Source organism: Taeniopygia guttata, chromosome 1 (genome assembly GCF_048771995.1).
Source record: "Taeniopygia guttata chromosome 1, bTaeGut7.mat, whole genome shotgun sequence".
NCBI lineage: Eukaryota > Metazoa > Chordata > Aves > Passeriformes > Estrildidae > Taeniopygia > Taeniopygia guttata.
The window spans coordinates 67987426-68009741 of record NC_133024.1 but is presented as its reverse complement, the minus strand read 5'-3'; the positions used below and the strand labels follow the sequence as shown (position 1 = coordinate 68009741).

Below are 22316 nucleotides of genomic sequence, written 5' to 3'. Positions count from 1 at the left end.
TTATGTTCACACTGACAAAAATTCTAATTGGGCATTTCCCTAATATTGATCAAATGTCTCTTCCCACAATTCATGCATCAGCTGCTGGAACGTTCTCACTAATGAAGAAAAAATGCAAATATTCACACAAATATAAAGATCACTGAAGAAAGAAACTAGTATCTTGGTCTGCTGGGATAAGTGAACGGTGAAGCCCACAGCTCTGAAACGTGGCAGCATTCTGTTTGCAGAGCACATGAGAACTTACAGTTTCACAGGTCAGACACCTGGTTTCGTTGGTCAATGTTCCCTGAAAGATCTCGTGCACCCAGGTGGGGTCAGGCGGGCTGCTGCTCTCGCTGTCCACGCTGCCGTTGGGCAGGCGCCCGTTCTGCTTCTCCTGCTTCCTCTCCTCTTGCAAGATGTCCGCAATCGTATTCAAAAGGTAGTTTAGGAACTCGTGTGCATCCTGCTGCATGTAGTTATCAAAAAGTTCTGCGAGACAAAACAGAAGGCTTACTAACTGATCAGTTAGTGCTGTACTACAGAAAGGTTTTTAAGAGAGTCATATTTCAAAACCAGTCCTTTATTTCGCATCTTGAATCATTCACAGCAATACAACACTAACCCAAAATGCTTACTTGATAAACAAAGCCAAAAAAATAGGGGGTGGGAAGAGGGGACAGCAAGTCAGCTTGCACTGACAGAAATCACTCAGCTGATTGAAATTACCTGAAAACTGAACCATACTGCAAGAAAACCAGGGCACAATTCAATGACCTAAACACAGATGTATGTGAGGTGCCACCTGAACTGGTACAGGTCATCCTGCCCAGCTTCCAGATGGCACTTGGATCTCCCACAAGGGCTATGCTATCTCTGCCAAGCTTAGGTCAATGTCTTGGATAACACAGATTCTATAATAGTTACTTCTTTTCTCTCTGACCAGGAATTGCTGAGAGGAAATTTACCTGCCTATTTAAAAAACATTCTATATCCCCAGCTAATATCATACAAGTCTTTTAATGTGCAATTACTTCACTTTTCTGGCAGTCCAAGAATGTTCTAAGAGACAGATCTTCAGTGTACAGGAGTGGATAGGTGACTAAAAAAGATACTCAGTGAAGTTCAAGTTTTGAAATGCATACAGAGACTCCAGGGAAGCTTTACAGTCTGATGGCATCGCCTGACGGCATCCAGGAATAAACTTCAAATAGAAAAAAAAGGTCCAGGGTTATTAGCTAAGTAGGGAAACCCTGATGCTAATCTAGGTCATTTGGAGAGGTTAAGTAGTGCAATAGGTCAGGCAAAGAGTAAGAACCATGTAGTTTATTTAATTAACTACTACACTGTTTTTGAGATGAGTGAGTTCAATCTAGCCAACTGCAAGGTCTACATTTAATCAAGTAAATCAAGGCAAGGCAAGAGCTACAAGGCTCTTGAGGTAAAAGACTTTAGAGGTTCTTCACAGTGTAGTATCACAGGCCTGTCAGGGCTACGTGCCCAGTCAGTAATAAGCATTAACTACAGCAAAGTGAAAGCTACGGATTGTTCATTTTACAATTAGAAGAACTTTATGCAAATGCAATGGTACACCTCCAGCTGACTTCAAGCCAGCAGCTGCTTCCCAGGCAATTAAACTTTAAGGTCATTAATGAGAAACACAGAATTGCTTGGGTTAGAAGGGACCTTAAAGACTATTCAGTTTCAACTCCCCTGCTCTGGACAAGAATGCCTTCCAACAAGACCGAGTTGCTCAAAGCACCATCCAGCCTGGCAGGGAACACTTCCAGGGATGGGGCATCCAGAGCTTCTTTGGGCAACCTATTCTAGTGCCTCACCACCACCACCGTTGATAATTTCTTCCTAATATCTAATCTAAACCTGGCCTCTTTCAGTTTAAAGCCATTCCTTGTCCTGTCACTACACGCCCTTGTGAAAAGCTCCTCTCCAGTTCAGAGATGTATAATATATGCATGCTATATTCAGACATTGCAAATAAAGATGAAGCAGCAGCTTTGGAATCCGGAATACATTAAGTCTGTGTCCTCAGTCATCACCCTGGTACATCTGGATAATGACTGAAGAGAATCTAGATTAACAGATTAATCTAGATTATAATATAAGAATTATAATTCTTTAAAAATTATATTATTCTTCAAAATTATATACCCTTACAATAAGCACTTAATGGCATATACGATACCCATATAATTGCAGCCTGAATGTAGCTATTTATTTGTAAAAAGGTGAGAGTATAATCATTAAAAGAGGCCCAAAAAGACAGGGGTTGAACTTCCACATCTGACTTCGTTACTGAAGGTTTTCCAATTGCCTTGCTCTGGGTAGAATTTTAGTGGCATGACATAATTACACATTACAAAGAACACTTTCTATAATGAACTTAATGGCTCCTGTGGTTTGCTTTCTGCTTTCCATCTGAATGATTCTCTGCATTTGTTACAACAAACTATTTCTGTAAACGCACCAAACACAAACACACTTACCCGAGTACACGTGCCAAAGAAGGGAATGAGTTTCCTACTCTGCACAGGCAAGTGATTGAACAGCACTCAAGAGCTTTTTTTTTAACAATATCATTACAGCTCATGGAATGCATTTGCTGGAAGAGTCATGTCAAACTAGGAATGTCATATTTTATTTCTTGTTTTTACTACGGAGATAGTCATCATTTAAACACTTTTTCAGTCTGCATTCATGGTCTTGGAAAGACTGCACCAGTATGAACGTATCTATTGCAGCAGTGTTAAGCATGGTACCTCATACAGTTTATTTAAATACAGTATTTAGGAAAAAAAAGTTGTATTTTTATAAAAATGTATCCAAATTCAGTAGCAGATTACAAGGCTTCATTTATATTTTAACATCAAATAATTTTCTAGAGCATTCTGACGAATTAGCCCTGCAGATAAGAAACAAGTAATGTGAAAAATCCCTAGAAATCTCTTGAAATTTAGGATAATGATGACATTTAAAAAACAATTTGCCAAAACTACTTAGTGGTTTTAAAAGTAGGTCAAGTTACACACATATAAATTCTAAGTCAATTTTAAAAGGAGGGGGGGATTTAATCTAGATTCTTATGGGCAAGTTTTTCCACAGACTCAGAGTGGGAGACCGATTCCTCCATTCAAAAAATATTTTCTTTAAAAAAAAGAACAAAGGCTTTATAGTGAATTTTGATTACAAATATTAAAGTCCCAGAAAAACAAAAATAGCAAGCAATTTCATAAGCAGCCAGTAACAGTATGACAATACACTTTAGCTCTATAAGAAGAGAGGGAGAGAGGGAGAGAGAGAGAGAGAGACAAAGACTCCCTCTCAAAACTGCTCCAGGGTTACACTCTTATCCTGGGGCCACCTCTTCTTTATACTACAGCACCAAGAGCTATAGGTATTCTACAGAGCACAAACATACAGGCATTCCACTATGTCATCTTCAGAATTAAATCATAATTGCTATAATTGTTATACAAGAAAAAGAAAAAAGTTACCATTTTCTTTTCGCAATCTTGTTATAAATTTCTTGGGAGGTATTACTCCAACTTTTTTCTTCTGGGTGGCTATACTGTGGAAGAGATCAGCTAAGCATGTAAGGAGGTTCTCTTTTTTTCTTGGCTGACTCTTGTATGCTAAGACTTTGTCTCGAAATGGTCGACAAAAATAAAGTGCCTGGAGAACTGAATTGCAGTAGCACGTATTCCCAAACTACAAAATAAGAGAGAGATCTGTGAGTTTGCATTGCATTACTGTAGAGAGGTAAAATTAATTCCAAGTTGTAAGAGAGGGCATAAGCAGGGCAAACTTTCTGCAAGTAGTTTCTTCCTGACTTTAATGTAGAAAAACGTATTGATGTTGCACAAAGGATTACTATGTAAGTGCATGAAACACCTAGGCTAACTTGAACAACACTATTTAATTTTGTCTCACTTAAAATTTAACTTATTTGTAATATTTTACATTTATTTGGGTCAAAATGTTCAAAAAATACCCCCAATGTCACAACTCCCAAAATATGCTCAGGTAAAAATATCTGTCTATCACACATCAGTCACAATGGCAACGAACATGTACAGCATGACCTTGTACTGTGAAGAAATTCAGCTGAAAATGGAGAGCGTCTCACACACTTCAGGAATTAGATTCTCCAAATCTCAATAGTTGTCAGCAAAGTCCGAAATAACTACTTTAACCTGATCCTATATTTTCAGTTCTCGTTCCAGGGTGACAAGATTTGTTTAAGGAAACTCCTGAATTCCAGTGTGACATGGCCTGCTTAGGATTCAAAGCTATGGCAGTCGGTAGCTTGCAATCAAGATTGCAGGGAAAAGCGAACACAACTGGAACGTGCACACTTTGAAGAAGACAAGCCACTGGACTGAAGGAGGAAAGCAGAATCAGCAGGAAAAGCATCCATAGCCTACTTAGTAGCAGGACACCTCAGATGCTCCCCTCTCCTCAGACTCCTTTGGGCACCTGAAGTCACTGACCCTGTCTGCAGCTCACCCCAACACTGCAAACATCCCCACCACACCTGGGAAGGCGTGGTGAGCCATCAGTGGATAAAGCCATTCTAATCTTACACTGCCATTCTAATTTTAAGCTGCCCTCCTCCAGTGAAACCTATTATCCAACATTGAAAGTGTGGGAAAAATCTCCCACTGCAAGTAATCCAGCCTCTCAGCTGCAGCCACACAACCTGCAAATTGAAGCACGCACCCACTACACACATTCTGCAAAATGTGAAAATAACATTCAGATTTCTGTTATACAGAGATAGCAGCACACAGATAGGAAAATTCTGAGACTTTATCATTGTGATAGGAGGAGAATTATATAGCAAAGACTTCCTTCAGAGATTATTTTAAGAGCAAGTTGCTTCAATAGAGAAAAAGAACTAAAAGCTTTCACATCTTAGGAATAACAGGGAAGTAACTACTTTTTGCTCTCTCCCAATTAAGACAAACAAGAGCACCATGCAACTACTTTCCTCTATTTTAAACGAATTAAATATTAAGAACTACGTTCTAAATAACCAAGACACACTCAAAGAACAAGAAAAGATATTAAAATGTCATTAAGGTATCCATATTAAAGTGATGAATTAAACATCCATTATTTTTCTTTATTTAAGCTAGGAAAATGCTTATATTAGCTTCTTTGGGGTCCAAATCTGCATATAAGTCAATGAACTTAAGAGGAAAACTGGGGCTTTTTACCTTAAAGGAAGTTGATGAAATCACACAGTAGCTTCTGTCAAAATATTTAATATTGTAAGCTGTTTAGGAGTTTATAATTAGAAACAGCCACAAAAAAGAGAACTACATTAAAGTGTTAAGAAAGTTCTAAAAATTTAATCAAACTGGAAAACTGCTAAAATTTCTACAGCAAGTGTCAAAAGATGAAAAGCAAGCAAATTAGAATTTTCATAAGATTCCAATTTTAAAAAGGAGCAGTCTGATGATAAATTAATTAGAATGGCAACCATGCGGTGAGAGATGAACAAAATATGAAGACCTCGGAACACTGAACAAAATTCAGATTAATTTAATATGAACGTATGTTAACCTACATGCCTGTGAGTATGAAATAAAAGCAACCAGATTAAGTTCATAAAAGGCTTTCTCCAACCAGATTCAGAAACACAGCAGGCAACAGGAGAATGTTTGAAAGCAAACTCCTGAAGAAAATTTAATTAGTTCACATTTGTTTTATCTCTAAAGCATCAGTCCTTATCACCTCAAAACTCCAAATTTTTTTTTAAATAAATCCTCCCAATCATGAAAAAAAATTAAAAGGCATCTGTACAAAACAACAACTAGGAAGTGGTTGGGAGGTTTCTAGACTATGGAACTACTCAATTTGATAAAGGAACAAATGCTGCCCTTACCACCATTATTACTTCAGTTCCCATCTTTAGAGAAACACCCAACGCCTTACTCCAGCCTCCCCATGCTCCCACCACCCACTCAACACCTCCACTCTGCTTTCTAATCCTGGACCTTCAGCAGTGGGCTGTGCTGCCAAGACACACCTTCCTCCTCCCCAGCTCAGCCAGCGCAGCCTCAGAGCCACAGCACCCAGGAGCCCAAGCCCTGCACTGTGGGACTTCATGCCTCTCCAGCCTGCCTCAGAACAGCAGTAGAAAATGTAAGAAAGACCTTGTTGGGATCATCTTATGCTGTGCATGACTAGGAGATGTTAAAAAAAAAAATCCACATTTTTTCATCAGTTCGTATTGCTCTTCTGCTCTAAATTCTGAGAAATCAGATTGTTTCACAAAAATACTGCATTCTCTGCATTTTACACACACACCCCCCCTTTTTTTTTCTCTTTTAAATTCTGAACCTAAATTTTTAAATTCCCAAACCTATGTGGAAAAATGAGACAGTAGGCAAAACAAAAACACTGTGCAACAAAACTACTGCACACCCATGAACACTTAGTCTTATAGCTTACTCCTCTGATGCACATACAACTGGGAAGAAATGCATTTGTTGAACCCCATTCAACAAAGAGATTTACAAGAACTTAGATCTGTTTGGAACACAGTCTTTGAGCAGCTCTAGGGTTCCTCCCAGCTCTGATGCACTGGCAGCTCCAACAATTTTTCCTTGTTGCAATGAGCCATTCCAGTGAAAAGGATTTCTCCAAAACACACGGATCCACTGCAAGAAACTGCATAACCAAACCTTCTGCTCTAGAAATCTAGTAAACTGCTGAAGAGTTTCCAAGGCAGTTCTCTGAGATTAAAAATCTTATTTCATCCTAACTGGATAAAATGATTTATTTAATTTGTGAAGCACATAGATTGGAACAGTTTGCATTACTGCACTGAAGAGGGAAATAATAAGCAGACTTGATGCTTCTGGTTGTCCGGATACATGGGACATCACACTCTTAATGCTTTCATCTTACCACGTACCTTAGATATTTCCTGCTGTTTTAGTGAATGACATTGTCCCTTTAAGTCTAAGATGAATTTTCCATTCCTATCAACCATCTGGTCTTCCATATGTTTCCCATAATTACCCTTTCTTAGGTCTTCTTTTACCTCTCAAATTACTCTTTCAGCATATCCTCTGAACAATCCCTAGATTCTACCACAAAGCTGGAAAAGAGGTAAGACAGTGCTTTTGCCTCCTCCTCTTTTATGCTGCCTCTGGAAAATTGACAGATCTCTATTCCAGAATTGTCATCTTTATATAAAATGCTTTTCTGTATCCCAGACAGCTCAAATGGTCATCTATTGCACAGTTAGAAGAAAGTTACAGACTTCTACATTATTTCCCTTTTTCCCATTATCCTGGAGAAAGTTAGGACAAACAAAATCAATAAACAAATTAGGAAAACTTAGCAGTAAATGTTAGTAAGCCCCTAGGAGATTCACTTCCTGTAACTGCTACAAATAAATTAGAGAAATCAATAAAGACAAAAGCTGTGATTTCTAATAGTACAAACTTATTATCTAATTATCTAGTATTTATTTTCATTATCTCTGTCATTCTTTCTAGTAATTTGCCATAGCTTGATACTTCCACTTTTCCTGGCAGATTTACATGCTGCAAGCCTATTATGCATTGATGGTGTATATGTTCTGTGTTAGTAAACACAACCTGCAGAACAGATCTGAAAACTACTCAGGCATCAACATCACAATTTCCTTTGCCAACCACTGTACCTGAAAACCAGCATCAGTGTGCCATAAACGTAATGAGATCCCATTTTATTGTTTGTTACAATTCAAAGAATTTTAGCCCATAACATTTTATTGTTTGAAGCTAAAATAAGCAAAATTCCTGTAGTAGACAGAAAATTAAAAGTACTCTGATATATTGTAGCTGCCTGCTTCTTAAATCAGTGAAATTACAAATATCCACTCAAATTTCTACTCTCCCTTGAGTACAAAAAGCCCAAATTTGGTGGTCTTCATGACATATTAAGAAGATTGTCCTTTATTGAACCTTTTCTTAAGGGTAAAAACTACGTAAAACTTTAAAATTGGGTGCACAATACAATTTCACTGTTTAGTCTTAAATCCTCTCTGGACGTGGACCAGAAATTAGGAAAACAGTTTATCTGTCAATAGAGTAACAGATTTGAGAAACCCTGTCACTGGATAAATGGAAAGCCTCAGCTGAGCTGCAGAACTGACAGATAGTAACAGTGAAACTGCTGCGGCATCTGGGGGGTATTGCAGCTTTCATGAGAAAAGAAAAGAAACCACTTGAATTTAAGCAATGGTGTTTTAAGATGCATGGAAGTCAGCTTGTCAGTGTTTACTGACTCCACAGTGCATGCTCAGATTGCAGACCCTTGAACCAGCTCAGTGCTAAGCACCTGGAGGTAGAGACACCTTACAGTACCAGCACAGCATTTAAATAATCAGTTTCATTAAGAAAAGCAAGACAATAGCTCTTGTTAAATCTACCTGGTTTAACTATGTAGTTTCTGAAGCCCAATAAAGAGACTAATTCAATATTTCACATCAGTATAATGCTATTGCTAACAAGATACACTTTTCATCAGTAATATCAGAAATTCAAGTTTAAATCACTCCTTAAAAATAATTATTGATTCAAACAATCCAATATATTTCTTATTGCTTTCCACTTCGGGCTGTAATTTTTTTTTTTTATCTTAATATAAATAGCAGATATAAACACTTCCTATCATCATAGTCTTTCACAAGATGTTTTTTTCTAATGTGCTTATTTTACTTTGTTGGCATATTACAAACAACAAGCTACATATTTTAAATAGCCTTCTTTAAGACTTACATATTTTAATAACATGAAAGTGATGTAAAAATTACCCTACAACTAATATAAAGAAATAAAAGCATTCAATAAAGAGCCCATTTCAACAATCCAGTAGCATACTTCAACAAATACACTAAATACTGAAACACATTTTAATAGGATGGATATTCAGTGATTATATCTTTCAGAATTCTAAGTATTCACTCATCCCAGTCTTGCAGTTTAACCAACCCATTCTGTCCTTTCAAAGCAGTAAGTTACGGTCTGAGACTCACATTAACCAAACCAAAATAGTGCTCATTGACTGGAAATTGTTCCGGACCAATCTCTTTCTCCAAAGCTGAGGCATTGGCGCCCTAGGAAAAAATCAAAAGCAGCAAAATATTAGTGTAGCAACAGTGAAAGCAGCTGAGGAAAAAAGTTTTTCAGCAAGGATAAACAATCAAAACCAACTAACCATCCATAAAAAAAAAAAAACCTGCAAAACACCTGATCACAACTACAAAATACCTTAGAGACGTTTCCAAATATGTGCTGTTCAAAAGCATCTCAAAAGTTATATATTTTTTATGTATTTTCATGCAATTACACTGTTTCAATGTTCTTTCTTTATTATTTCCAGACTCAAATTACTTTGGTAACACTTGCACTAATACAGGATGCAAAGCAGGTCATACAAGGCCAACTGGTGAGTCTAAGAAGCATAATTTTCATACTGTAAAGCACATTCCAGGAAAAGTTAAGAGATGCAGATTGTTCACAGGAAGCAAAGAGACTGGTCTGCACCCCTTGCACTGAAAACATAAGTTGTGCAAAGTGCTTTCCTAAATGTCTTGAACTTTGTAAAACTAAAAGGCAGTGCAGCCTTTGCCCAAAAAATCTGTTGGGTCTGATACTCAAAAAGAAGTCAGAGAATGTGACTTTGGTCACTCTGTGGCTGTTGGCTGAACTGGTGCAGTAAACACTGTGTTTTCAAAGAAAAGTGTTGTTTCCTTTTTTATTTAGAGACAGAAAAACCTGTATGCTGGAAAATTCACACAACAAAAAACCCTAGCTTTGGATAAGCTCTTACACTGGTTGCTTTTAGAGAAATGGAAATGTATACAACTTTTTGCACTCAACAAAACTGATATCTATATACCTATAACTATTTATAAATATCCTCAATGAGACGAATACATGAGCATGAATATACCAGCAGGAATGTAAGTGCAGCTAAAACAGAACATAATATGCATCAAAGAACCTTAAAACCAGGGGCAACTCCATCCCAACAAGTTCATTTTTTACACCAAAGATATAGCAAACAGCCATTACGTGGCATATTACAACAATTATATTACATCATGGACTGCACTAAAAACAGCACACAGGATTGCACAGATTAATTGCAGACAGGGAGTAGTGGAACAGAATGAATATTAGAACTGTGTCAAAAATGTATACAACTAAAATGAATGGTGATGTGGCATCTGCCACAGTACGACCGCGGTACTGCAGAACTTCACACAAACTACCTTACCATTCTGAAACTGGAAGCATGTGCTCAAAGGTCCATTAGGAGGTAATAACTTTAACCAGAACAGGGCACAAGCCATGAAAACTCCATGCTTGACACACCACAGCTCTGCTCCATTCACAGCATAGCCCCAGCTGCTGCCATCAGTCACATCCCCTCCAATTACCCAGTTTGATAAAGCCTCCCCTTTCCTGAGGATTTAGCTACAGGGCTTGTTACTTTAGAAGGTGTTTTCAAATGGAGATTATAGTGGTGAGGAAAATGGGTATAAACCCTCATTTAAGATTAAAGCACTCTGAGACTACGAATATTTAGTTTTGCAGCCTTATTTAAATGCAACCACAAGCTCCAGCAAGGTGAGTATTACCAATAAACTAGGAAAAAGAAGGACCTTTTATGCTATTGTTAAAAATCTCTACTTCTTTAAAAATAAATTCAAGAGCAGGTTTAAGGAAATTCTTTCTCTTTTCAAAGCTAGGGTGGAGCAGTTACTTCATCTTTAAAAGGAAAATATTATGATATAAACACTGATGTTTCTGTTTGTGCAGACCTGAACACTGTATTTAGTTTTCTAGCACAGTAAAGATCTAACTTTGGCTGAGATGCTACCAGATCATCTTAGTTTTCTGATTATTCAAAGGCACTTAATTCACTTCATTCAAGGCTCAGACTTCCACGTGACTTCAAAGCATGGCATCATCTAGTTTAAATGCAGCTGTTTATGAATGTTAGTACAAAGCAGCATGGATGTTTTACACCAACATAAAACCCCTTGAGCTACTCACACTTCCCTTTACAGCTCTTTTTATCTGTCATAAAGGATGCTATCTCTCCCTCCAAAGTAATCATTTCTACTGTGCACAGTGTATTGGTTGCAAAGAGCAGAAACACAGTGAGAGTACACTAAAATGAGTGTTCACAACTGACCCATAAAAGTTATTTTAAAACCTAATTATCCCTTGCTTCAAAGCATTTCCCAGTCATGATTACAGTCCACATTATCAGTTCCAGCTGACTCTTCCATTATGCAAATACAGATGCAGAGGGGGAGCACTGCAGCACCACCAACTACTATGGTACTGTCTCATCTCTTGGACATGAGGACAAAGGAGGTTTAAGGCATAAGTGGGAGTCACTCTCTTTTCATTGGCCAAGATGGAGTTACAGGACCTGAACTAGACTTGGGAAATTTCAGGCTGTGCTGTGTGCTGTGGAGTAGAGAATTTATTCCTCTGCCACTTAACTGGAATCCCCAGGGAAAATCCCCAGATAAAACTCTCTTTTTTGGTGGCTCACCTAATAACACATACAACAGGTGTTCAGTCTCCACCCTGCAACGTGGCTTTGATATTACACAGGGGACAGAAAGGAACATCATTAAGTTTGGTCAGCACATCCACCTCCATTTTCCCTTGTTCTTCTGAGGGGAAGGACACACGGTCATTATCCAGAAATGAGAAGCAACAGAGGCACAGCAGAAGTCCAAGAAGATGATAATATTGCAGTAGTACTGGGCTTTACCACTTTTTGCATTGCATCAGTGTAAAAGCCATACAGCTGCACAGCCCAGCAGAGCCTTACATTAACCCCCTTCCAGCACAGAGACGAGAGTACAGGCAGAGAGAACACTCATTTCTCACAGCTGATGAAATGCAGCTTTACAAAGTAGAAAGTTCAGCAACTAAAGTGTGTTTACAAGAACACAATATGAAATCAAGATTTGCTTTTTATTTGTTACTGAAATTTATCAATGATTACACAAAGATCTTCACAAACCTAATGAAAGTTAGGTGCAAAACTGAACTACCGCAGACTTCATCTTTCAAAATGGTAAGTCATGTAAGTAATCTTTATTTAATCATGTTCAAATCAGTTGAACATTAATTGCTTTATCTCCTCCATCAAGTTTAAAAAAAAAAAAAATTCTACTATTGGATTTATAAATTTTGCCTTAAAAGCTAATTTCTTAATGAAGGGATAAGAATCTGTGTTTACCATGGAAGTACCTTAAGTAAATCTCTCAACTTTTTTTTTCAAAAGAGCTTGAGTTTTGTAAAAATCAACACATTTAACACTATCTAGATGAGGGTTTTATTTCAGTTTAGTGGAATGAAAGCCCAGGAAATATAGTGGAATAGGAAGGTGTATTATCTTCAAAATGTGTACAATTGTATTTTCCTGATTTTCATATTTCACAAATATACCTCATTCCAAATTTCTAAAATAAACTATAAAGCCCATTGATGCCATACGTTTCGACAAAAAAAGGGCAGAAAAAAAAACAAAGCACAGACAAATCTAGATGCAGTTTTTTGTTTGTTTAGTTTTTCACTTGCTGGAACAATATAATGAAATGTAACTGTGATGAATATAATGAAATTTATTAGTGCTTTTCTCACAGCCTCAGAGGCCACACTGTTGTGGTGTTTCACGTTGAACTAGTCCTTCTGAGACACACCAACAGCTGACACAGGGATAAGATAAGTGGAGCCAGTCTGTAAAACAAATCAGCTGGTGCTCAGGACCTGACATACACACCTTGGGTTTCAGAGCATTCTTGCCAGATTAGTTATAGGCTGGTTTTGTGACTGAACACCAGCTGCAGCTGATCTATGTTGTCTGCTGTAGTTTCCTCCAAAAGTCATCTAATTTGTGCACTCTAAGACTGCTCCCAAATGCAAACCAAAGCGTGGTAAATTGGGATACCACCCTACATTAAAAATACTGTCTGAAAACATGTCAACAAGCAGGCAAACAATTGCAGTTCTAAAGTGTCCTACCTTGTCATTAGCATCCAACCAAGCAGGCAGAATTTCCTTTACAAAGCCTTGATTCATAACCAGCCTAACGTGCTTGGGAGCTTACACATCTTACTAGCCTTGGATAGGGGGGTTTGATCTATCCCTTTCTAAAGATCACTTGATAGCTTGGTGGGTCATCGTTTGAATTGTTTATCAGCTTTACCCTCTAATTTAACTAAGCTGTAAATTTCCTGAGAAAAATCAGAATGTGACCTTTAAAACAAATTTCTTGTCTGAAAACTTACATTTGTCACCAGCATCCTGAAGATCCCTTTCTCCCTTCACACATGCACTATGCAAGATCCTTCCCTACAATGCTCTCCACCTCACTCAAGAAGCAAGGAACAACACTGACAAAACCAAACCATGTTGCACAGGTATATGTAAGTGAAATTTTTTAAACATGACCTTATCTACAGGTAAATTAACCATACCACCACAAAACACAGAACAATTATTCTTTTTAGTGACATTATAAAGGCATTATAAGTAAAAGGGAAACTCAGTACAGGAATAACAATGCTCCTGAACAAGTGTAAAATTAATGGAATTATTTATAATTTGCAAAAATAAATCTCAGTACAGAAGCACTCATTAGGGCTTTCCCTTTTTTCCCCCCTCGATTAGAAAGATTCTTCTTTGTCTATACAACTAGTGAAGATAGAATTTCACAGCCCAATGCACTAATTAATGCACTGTGACAGGAATTCTCTGTTAAAGAAGAAAAGCAGAATTCTACTCTTCCAGTTACATTTTATCAGAATATGTGAATTCATACATTTCTGTGTATTCACGTGAATCAGAACTAAGAGCAAAGAGAGGGAAGAGCTATCTTTAATCAGCTTATATTTGTTACTTCAATTGCAACCAAAACTGAAACACAGTTCTTTTGATACTGGAAGCAGCAGTGAAATGTGAGTGGGATTCAATAATCCTTGTTGTTTATTTCTTTGCAAAAGAACATGCATTATTAATGCATGAAATATTTGGATAGTTTCAGTCAATGCTTTTTAAATACTTCCAAATAGTCTTATTTTATTAATCAGTCTAAGACATAGTCCTGTATACTGTTACCATGTGCAGCTAAGACAAAAGAATTTTTGAGTATGAAGTAAAAACACCTCTGCCTGGGTAAGGAAAATTATACCAAAGCACAAAATCAATTTCTCTTCACATTTGGTATGTCTACCAAACCCATCTTTTCAAGCCCCCCTGAACTTTCACAATGTGTTTTCCTTCACAGCAACTAGATATGTTGCACTTCCTCACAGATGACAAGTGTATGATGATGTATCCTTTTGAACACTGAAGTCAAAGACAAGTTAGTATTTCAGAAAAATTAGAATCACCTAACTACCCAAAATGCAGGGCAAGTGGGGAAAACACATTTGCTCAATAGTTGTTTTTCCCATAGTGTGCTTCATATGCTTTTATTACTTACATAATTCCCGTTTCAGAAAACAAATATATTGCTTTTATAACTTCCCATTTTCATTGAATCATAAAAAGAATTTGCGTTTATAAAAGATGGCAAAAATTTTTTCCTATTTTGCTCTACTTATGCTAATACAACCTTCTGGTTTTACACTACAGAAAAGATCTAGATTTTTTCTTTCCTCAACTGAAAGATCAGATAGACCTTACTGAAATAAACCATTTTATGAAAGTGTTTTACTTTGGCATTCTTCCTAACCTACAAAAACAAAAATCAGACCTTACACAGGGCTTTTATACACCTCTTCCCCTCAGGAAATTTGAATAGAAAAAGCCCCTTTCGTCACATTTTTACAGAATCACTCGTATAAGTTTTAATGCAAACTAGTAGCTTCAGAAATGTAAAAAGTAAATACAAAGACCACATTACTGACCGTAACAGGATCAGTTGTTCCCACTGATGTAGCTAAAAGTTCTGCTGCCAAGACTAGAGTCCAAATTCGTATTTCATTTCTTGTGCTTAGAGCATGCAAGATGAATATACACATATTTTACCCTCACATATGTGAGGGTAAAAAGAAAATGGAACACTTACATAAATCAAATAATCCAAATAAGTAATATGTCAGCTAAATAATTCCCTGTGTATACATACTGCTTTACAACTACATAACTTTGAGAATTCCTTCTTTGTATTTCATATTTGACAACTGTTTTATGTTAGAGTCAAATTCCTATTTTGATGAAAATTGAAAACAAATTTGTCTAAATTAATTAGTATACTAAACAGTGCCACAAACCCAGTATTCTAAAGACCAAATATAAATATTCATCTTTTATTACCACACTGTAGCATGTTACAGCTAGAAAAATGATGACGACAAATGCTTGAATCTTAGTGTCATGTTTATCATTGAAGTGTCACCTGATAAGAACCCCAACAGATGAGTGGACTTCCCCACTGTGGTGTAAGCTCCTACCCCAAATACCTATCAAATATTTCTCCAAAAACTCCTGGGCTTGCACAAGAGCCACACCAACAGAACACATGTCTGAACGCTCAGGTCCACGGAGCACGGCAGATCCAGGTCATCGTGCCAGAGTAAAATGCAGTGGCTGAGACACAGCACATGTTCCTTCTTGCCAACTGTGGTACATCAGAAGTCAGACAGCTGGATAAAGGAACCCCACAATACTGTGGCTTCCTCCATGTTACTTTAGTCCTTTCCTTCTCTGATAGTTTTTTTCTGTCCTCTCCTCAGTTTTGAAGCTGTTCGCCCATAATTTTTCTTTCCTTGCTGTAATTCAATTCTCATTTCTTCCAGCATGGGTCTTCTGTATACTTTCCTGAGGAATCTGCTAACCTGATCATCAATTAATGTTTAAGTCTTATAATTTGTGCTTCAGAGGAGACAGTGCAATTAGAAGGAACACGACTGAGTACATCATAGCCATTGCTGGCTGGCTGCAGACACTGGCACACATCAATTTACATTAAGTGCAGATTTCACAATCAGGTTTGAAACCCTATTGTAAACAAACAATTCCTGAAGCAGTAAGAAAGCCCATAAATACACACTTCTCTCACAGTTGGCTAGAACTGGGAGTGTTTATTAAGCCTCTATGCTACGACACACAAGGTAGGTGCACTTCAAACTTCCCTCAGCTGGGCACTTCCAGGGTCTGTTTCCTCTAAGACGCCTTTTCTCACACATGTTTGTTTCAACTCTAGTACCTCTGAAACATCTTCACCCTTGCGAAATGTGACTGAAATGGGCAAAAGGATGCTTGTGACAGTGCCCCTCAAGAGGAGGCAGGCAGGAAACGGACAATAGCCAGTCATTCACAGTGGCTCCACGTCTTAAATTCTCTCAAAAACAGAAGAAAAATTTGGATTTTAAGAAAAGCAGAGGTTCTCACACAGAACACGCTGTTACATCACACAATCAACATCTAACCACCAACTATGTATTTGATGTCAGTGCTGGGGGCTGAAACAATCACTGAAGACATTCAGTGACAGACCCTGTATGCAAGATGCTGACATAGATGGCTGATAGAGAAGGGAATACATAGACAAACACCCAAAACATGATGACTTTGATGTCTGATGATATAGCTTCTAAATTAGCATAGTTTTAAAATATTATCACACTTTTTCAGGTTGTGCCAACATCATCAACCACTTTCTAGAAGAAACACTGAAAAGAAGTACTACTACCATTACAAGTTCCTTGTGTATGTCTGAAACTGACATTTTAGAGACTTTTCATAGCTTTTAAGCTACAAATGTAATTCCTATCTTCTCTTTGCTTCAGCTACTCAAAGACTTAATGCCTTTTAACTGCTAGCAAGTGTTTCCTGGATTCTAGACAACAGAAGCAGACGTACTAGATGCAATCTGTGAGTATAACATGGGGCATATGTTCATTAGCCTAGGTTACTTTATCCCTCCTCAGCCATACATGAAAAATCCCATATAGTACAGTCAAGTAAGGCTTTAATTGCAATTTTACTCATGGATGAGGGTAAAGACCAAGTTCTACTTTTACTGCAAAGACTTTAAAAATGGTTTTAAAAAGTAGACCACACAATTTTAACCTCATCCATTTTGCAACAAGAACAGTGGCTAAAGCACTCAAGGGCAAAGGTATTTTCAGTGCTTTTCCACAATCTCCAGCCTTGCAACTAAGACTTACTACAGCACAAAGAAGCATGTGAATGGTGATATAGAGCAAAGAATTTTAAGGAAACTGAAATGCAATATAACACTAGGACATACTACTGCAGAAAGAGCTCTGTTAACATTGGTATGAACACTGAGGTGTTTGATCAATGCAGCAGATACACAGGTATCAACCAACAGAGAGGATGTCCTCTTGGAAGATCATCCCCGAAAGGTACCACAGATAAACTAAATATACTGGTTATCATGCTTCACTGTACATACACAATCTGCCCATACATTTATTATGTAAAACATAACATATTATTATAATATTTGGGGCTTGAACAACAAGGGTAAGACACATAAAATATAAATAGGTCAGCAGAAGCAAAACTTGAATTAGATTAAAAAAAGAAAAAAGTCATGAAACACAGAACTGCAATGGAAGACTTTCTTCAATACAGTTCTAGACAGCTCTGTTACAGATAATAAGTGTACGCACATGTTAGGTTTGTGTAGGCATAAACTGTCTCTTGACAAAAATTGCCTGTTACTGGTTTTGTACTAACCAGAACTTTGGCTTCACAAGGAGACACAGAACAGCCTAAGAGTTCTTGTAACAGGCATGGGCAAAGGCAAATAAAACTTGTAAGAATTCTTAGGTAGTTGTCTGGCACTTTATTGAAGTGTGTTGACACAAAGAAGCATTGCCAGAAAAAATAAATAGTATTACTCAGCAATTATAATCCTCTTCAATTTTGTAAAACATATGCTTAAACATAAGTATTTGACTCTTGTTAGAATTAAAAAGATCTGCCTCGCCTCAACCACATGATTCTGAACAACACCACAGTAAATACCACATGCTCCTTCATATTATCTTTACAGATATACTTTTAAGCACAATCTCATATTAACTGCTGAAAAGCTTTTACAGCTGGTATCCAATGTTAGGTGTCCCCTATCACAGTTCTATTAAAGCTTATGGATCAGAAAGGCCCAGCAAAAATCTTATGTCTGGAGTTCATCCACCTCAGTGCACATGACAGTGACTGGACAGACAATATCTAATTGCCATCAGAATTTCAGCTTTATGAATACAGACACTTTAGTTAGCAATAATAAGATTTTTAGTTGAAAAATTTGTTTCAGGATTGACCTAAATCTCAGTAACATAACATCATTTCTAATAAACGTACACAGAGAATAATCTTAAACTATCTGCTTGTCCAGTCTAGACCTATGGTTTGTATATAGTCCAGAAGCAGAGCAGTGAGTCCTCGCACTTGACCCAAATCAAGAGGCCAGCACTGAATTTATGCTGACACAAAGGCCAGCGGCCAACTCTGGGTGAAAAGATGTCAGATAGAATTGCAATAAAAGATTGCCCCAGCTCAGGGAACAATCACACTGACTCCTCAAAACCCTAAAACTTGCCTTCAGAGAATGAAAACTCCTGAAGCACATGGTACATGTCCTACCAATCTGGCCACATAAAGATGTTAGTACGGCACCTGATAAATATACAGCTGATAAATTCAAGAAGTCAGACTCTTCCAATTCCAAACTAAAATATGTCATCTCCCATGTCAAAAAAGACACTTTATTCCAGTGACTAAACACCACCTGAGCAATCCCATCCTCTCGGCTTATAGATATTCACTCAAAATTCTCACAGGCCACCTCTAAAATATCTGTTTGAGACATTCAAGCCTCTTTGCAGCACAACTTATGAAAAGCATAAATCAGTTTCCAATAATATGAAACATAAGCATCTCCCACTGTTTGATGAGACATAATAATGACAATTCAACAAATTAACAGAGTAGATGACAGAGCATGCTTGTTGCAGTGTGGTTTGATTTAGTCAGTTGGTTTTATCAAAGTTAGTTAGCCTTTATGCTCCCCCATTTGTCCCCTCACAGTTGGTTTGACCCAAGCTGTTTACCCCTAAAGTTCCTGCCACTTGGCTCCCCAGTTACCTGCCAATCTTCTCACCTCTCCCTGTTTTCTCTTTACTTGGGTCCATCAATCTGAGTTTGTTTATACCCTTTTGGCTGTCAATCCTGTAATCCCCCCCAGTTTCTTCCAGAAAGTTCTGTATCAATTACTCCAGTTTAGCCTTTCTATTTGTCCCCTGACCTTGTACCTACCCCTGCTACATTATCATAGGTTGTTGTGTCCCTCTCTGGTTTATCCCCATTGGGCAAGACAGGTTTGCACCCCTGTCCACCCACCCCCTATTTAAATTGCTGTAATCTTTGATTTCTTTGGCATTTGTCACTGCACCCGCCCAGAGGGCACCTTTCTTGCCCCACCTGGGGAAATAAAGGACACTTTGGGCTGGCAGACAAGAGTCCTTGTCTCATCCCTTCATCTCCTCTCAGCGTGCAGAGTGACCCAAGCTGCGCACCCACGAGCAGCACTCAGCACCATCAGGGGCAGATGATTCTCCCCTGAGGCGCCACTCTTGTGGCGACCACGCGGCTGTGCCAGCCGGGCCCTTCCACATGTTCTTCCCCTTATCCATCTCTTCCCTTCCCCCGTGGAAACACATTTGGTAACAAGAACTTTCACACAGAAATGGAATAGGTAAAGAGAGCGCAAATATAAGAACTTCTGCTATGGACCATCGGCACATCTCTTCCATAACAAGCAGTAACTTCTGCTGACTAAGGGATATTTCCTTCCCTAAATTCATCACTCCTCCATCAGCGAATCTATTGAGCTCCCCACCCATCTTTAAAACAACCCAAGAGAGCTTTATCACATCTGTGCTGCTCCTTATGGCTCTAATTCACCACAGAGAGAGAGAGCAATTAGAAAGCAATCACAGGGAGAATTCTGCTGTCGGGACGTGGATGGATGCACACCGGGGCGGGATGGGTGCCCGCACGTGTCCGGGTAACCCGGGAAGCACCCGCCCGTGGATGGGCGATTCCAGCCCCAGCTCAGGAGCGCAGCACTCGGAGGGAGAGCACGGACGCTACGGAGTGAGTCGGGAGAAGGAGGGCGCTTCCAGAAACCCTTCCGTAACCACCACATGCCTGCAATAGGCAGCCCCGGACCGGAGGCGATGCCGCGGAGCGCTGCCCCCGCTTTCGGCACACTTTGGGGAAGGCTGCGCTCGGTCCCCCCGCGCTCCAGCCCCGTCCGCAGCCGGGACCCCGCTTCGCCGCCCGCACAGCTCAACCCCCTCAGCGCTCGCATCCCGGCTGAGTCTCCCAAAGCCGATTAACCCCGCTCCGCTCCCGACCGCCACCCACGGCAGCGCTCCCGCCCCGCCCCGGGGACGCCGCCCCGCGCCCTCGCCCGGCCCCCCCGCTGCCCGTCCCCCGCACCGCTGCCGCCGCCCGCGTCCCCAGCCTGGGAGCCGGCACGGCCCCGGCCCCTTGCTCACCATGGTACAGATGGAGGCGATTTTGGAGACTGTCATTAGGATTTCCATCCGCCCAGCGCCATCTTCCGCCCAATCACAGCGCCGAGCCGAGCGGAGCCGGGCCGGGCGGGAGCAGGAGGGGAAGGGAAGGGAGGGAGGCAGTAAAGGAAGGAAGGAAGGAAGGAAGAAAGGCAGGCGGCGGGGGCAGCCGGCAGCCCGCGGCCGGGCGCGCAGCTCCCACCGCCGCCGCGCAGCCCCGCTCCCGCCGCCCGCGCCCGCCGGCTCCCAGCGATCCCGCCCGGCGCGGCGCGGCCCCGCCTCCCGCCGGGTCAGCGCCCGGCTCCCGCCCGCCCCTCCGCCCCGCCCCGCCCCGCCAGGGCGGCCAAACTCGGCCGAGCTCGGCCGGGTGCGCCCGGCGCCGCGGGAGGCGCGGAGGGGAGGGATCCGTCAGCGACATCGGAGTTTGTACAGTCATGGAATCGTCAAGGCAACCTACTCCAATACCTGACCACGGAATCACAGGATGGGCCAGGCTGAAAGGGACCACAGTGCCCCGGCCCCAGACGTTTGGGAAAATGAAGCTGATGTCTAAAGTAGACATACCACGTAATTGAGGTACCTACCTGAGAAGGAACTTAATCATGTTGTTTGTCTGCGAATTGTAAGAAGAAATCTGGATGACTTGTTCGAGATGTTGATACCTGCACTAAAGAAGCACAAAGCTAGCCAAGATATCTGCCACCCTGTCTTTTTTCATATATAGGAAAAATTTACAAGATCAAGATGCATTATTATTAAGAACAATGTCAATGTACACAAGGTCTTGCTCATAAATACATCTATTCACTATAAAGTGTTTTAATATTTATGACATGAAATCATTACAATTTCTACGATCTTCAGAAGTAAATGTTCTTTAGCAACTAAGTTAATGGAATAGTAAATGTTCCTTCAGCTGAAACATAAAGAATATGACTTTAGAAAGTATTGTAAATGAACTCTACAGCAACCTGAAATATCCTGAAATTGGTTTTATATCACATAAAACCATTTTATAAGATACCTGTCATCTCAAATTGTATATTTCAAAAGTATACTAGCTGAGAAAATGAACACCTCTTGGATTAATACATTCTGAAACTGTTGCCACAGAAACCATGGGGGAGGACAGCATCAGGGGAATGAGAAAGAATAGAAACAAAAGTAGTGGATTGGCCATTTTTAAGCAAAAAAAGCAAGAATGGCTATTTAGCAGGTTAGACGTGTCAAACCTTCAGATATCCAGCACTTCATCTACTGAAATACATTTGCTGTCAGAAATATCTCCAAAACAATTCCTTGCAGTATTAGTCAGACCCACCACAACAGATACTCGTCTATCATGCAGAGTAGACCAAATTTCAAAACATGACATGAAAAGAATAAGGCAGTCTGCTGTCTCCCTGAAGCAGAAAAGCACAAAACGCAATTGCACTGTTGCAGAAGCCGATACTGTTATCTGGGAGATAATTCAGTTTCAAACCAATTATGTGGCATCAAGTGGAACCGTTCAGGCCAGAGGATACCGCAGGAAATTTTGAAAGGCACTCAACTGGAAAATCAGAGATTGCCTAGAAGTTTCTTCCTGCCCATAAATTAGAGAAAGAAGGTAAAATATTCTTGTTGTGAAGTGCTCTTTCTGTCTCTAGTTCCAAGGCAAAAATTCAGTTATTTTGGAGTTATTTCAGTTATTATTGGATTACATTTCAAAAAG

At 39.6% G+C, this 22316-nt stretch overlaps 1 protein-coding gene across 1 annotated transcript in view; it reads right to left on the bottom strand.

The window, feature by feature from the left end:
* USP12 (ubiquitin specific peptidase 12) overlaps nt 1–20862 on the bottom strand; it is a 33044-nt gene extending 12182 nt beyond the window's left edge. The window contains exons 1-4 of the mRNA XM_030274977.4: nt 20585–20862; nt 9038–9118; nt 3495–3708; nt 248–474 (exon numbers count right to left, since the gene is read on the bottom strand). Of these exons, the coding sequence (XP_030130837.1) occupies nt 248–474; nt 3495–3708; nt 9038–9118; nt 20585–20632 (570 nt within the window). The 5' untranslated portion in view covers nt 20633–20862. The remainder of the gene's footprint in view (nt 1–247; nt 475–3494; nt 3709–9037; nt 9119–20584) is intronic.
* Between the last annotated feature and the right edge of the window lie 1454 nt (nt 20863–22316).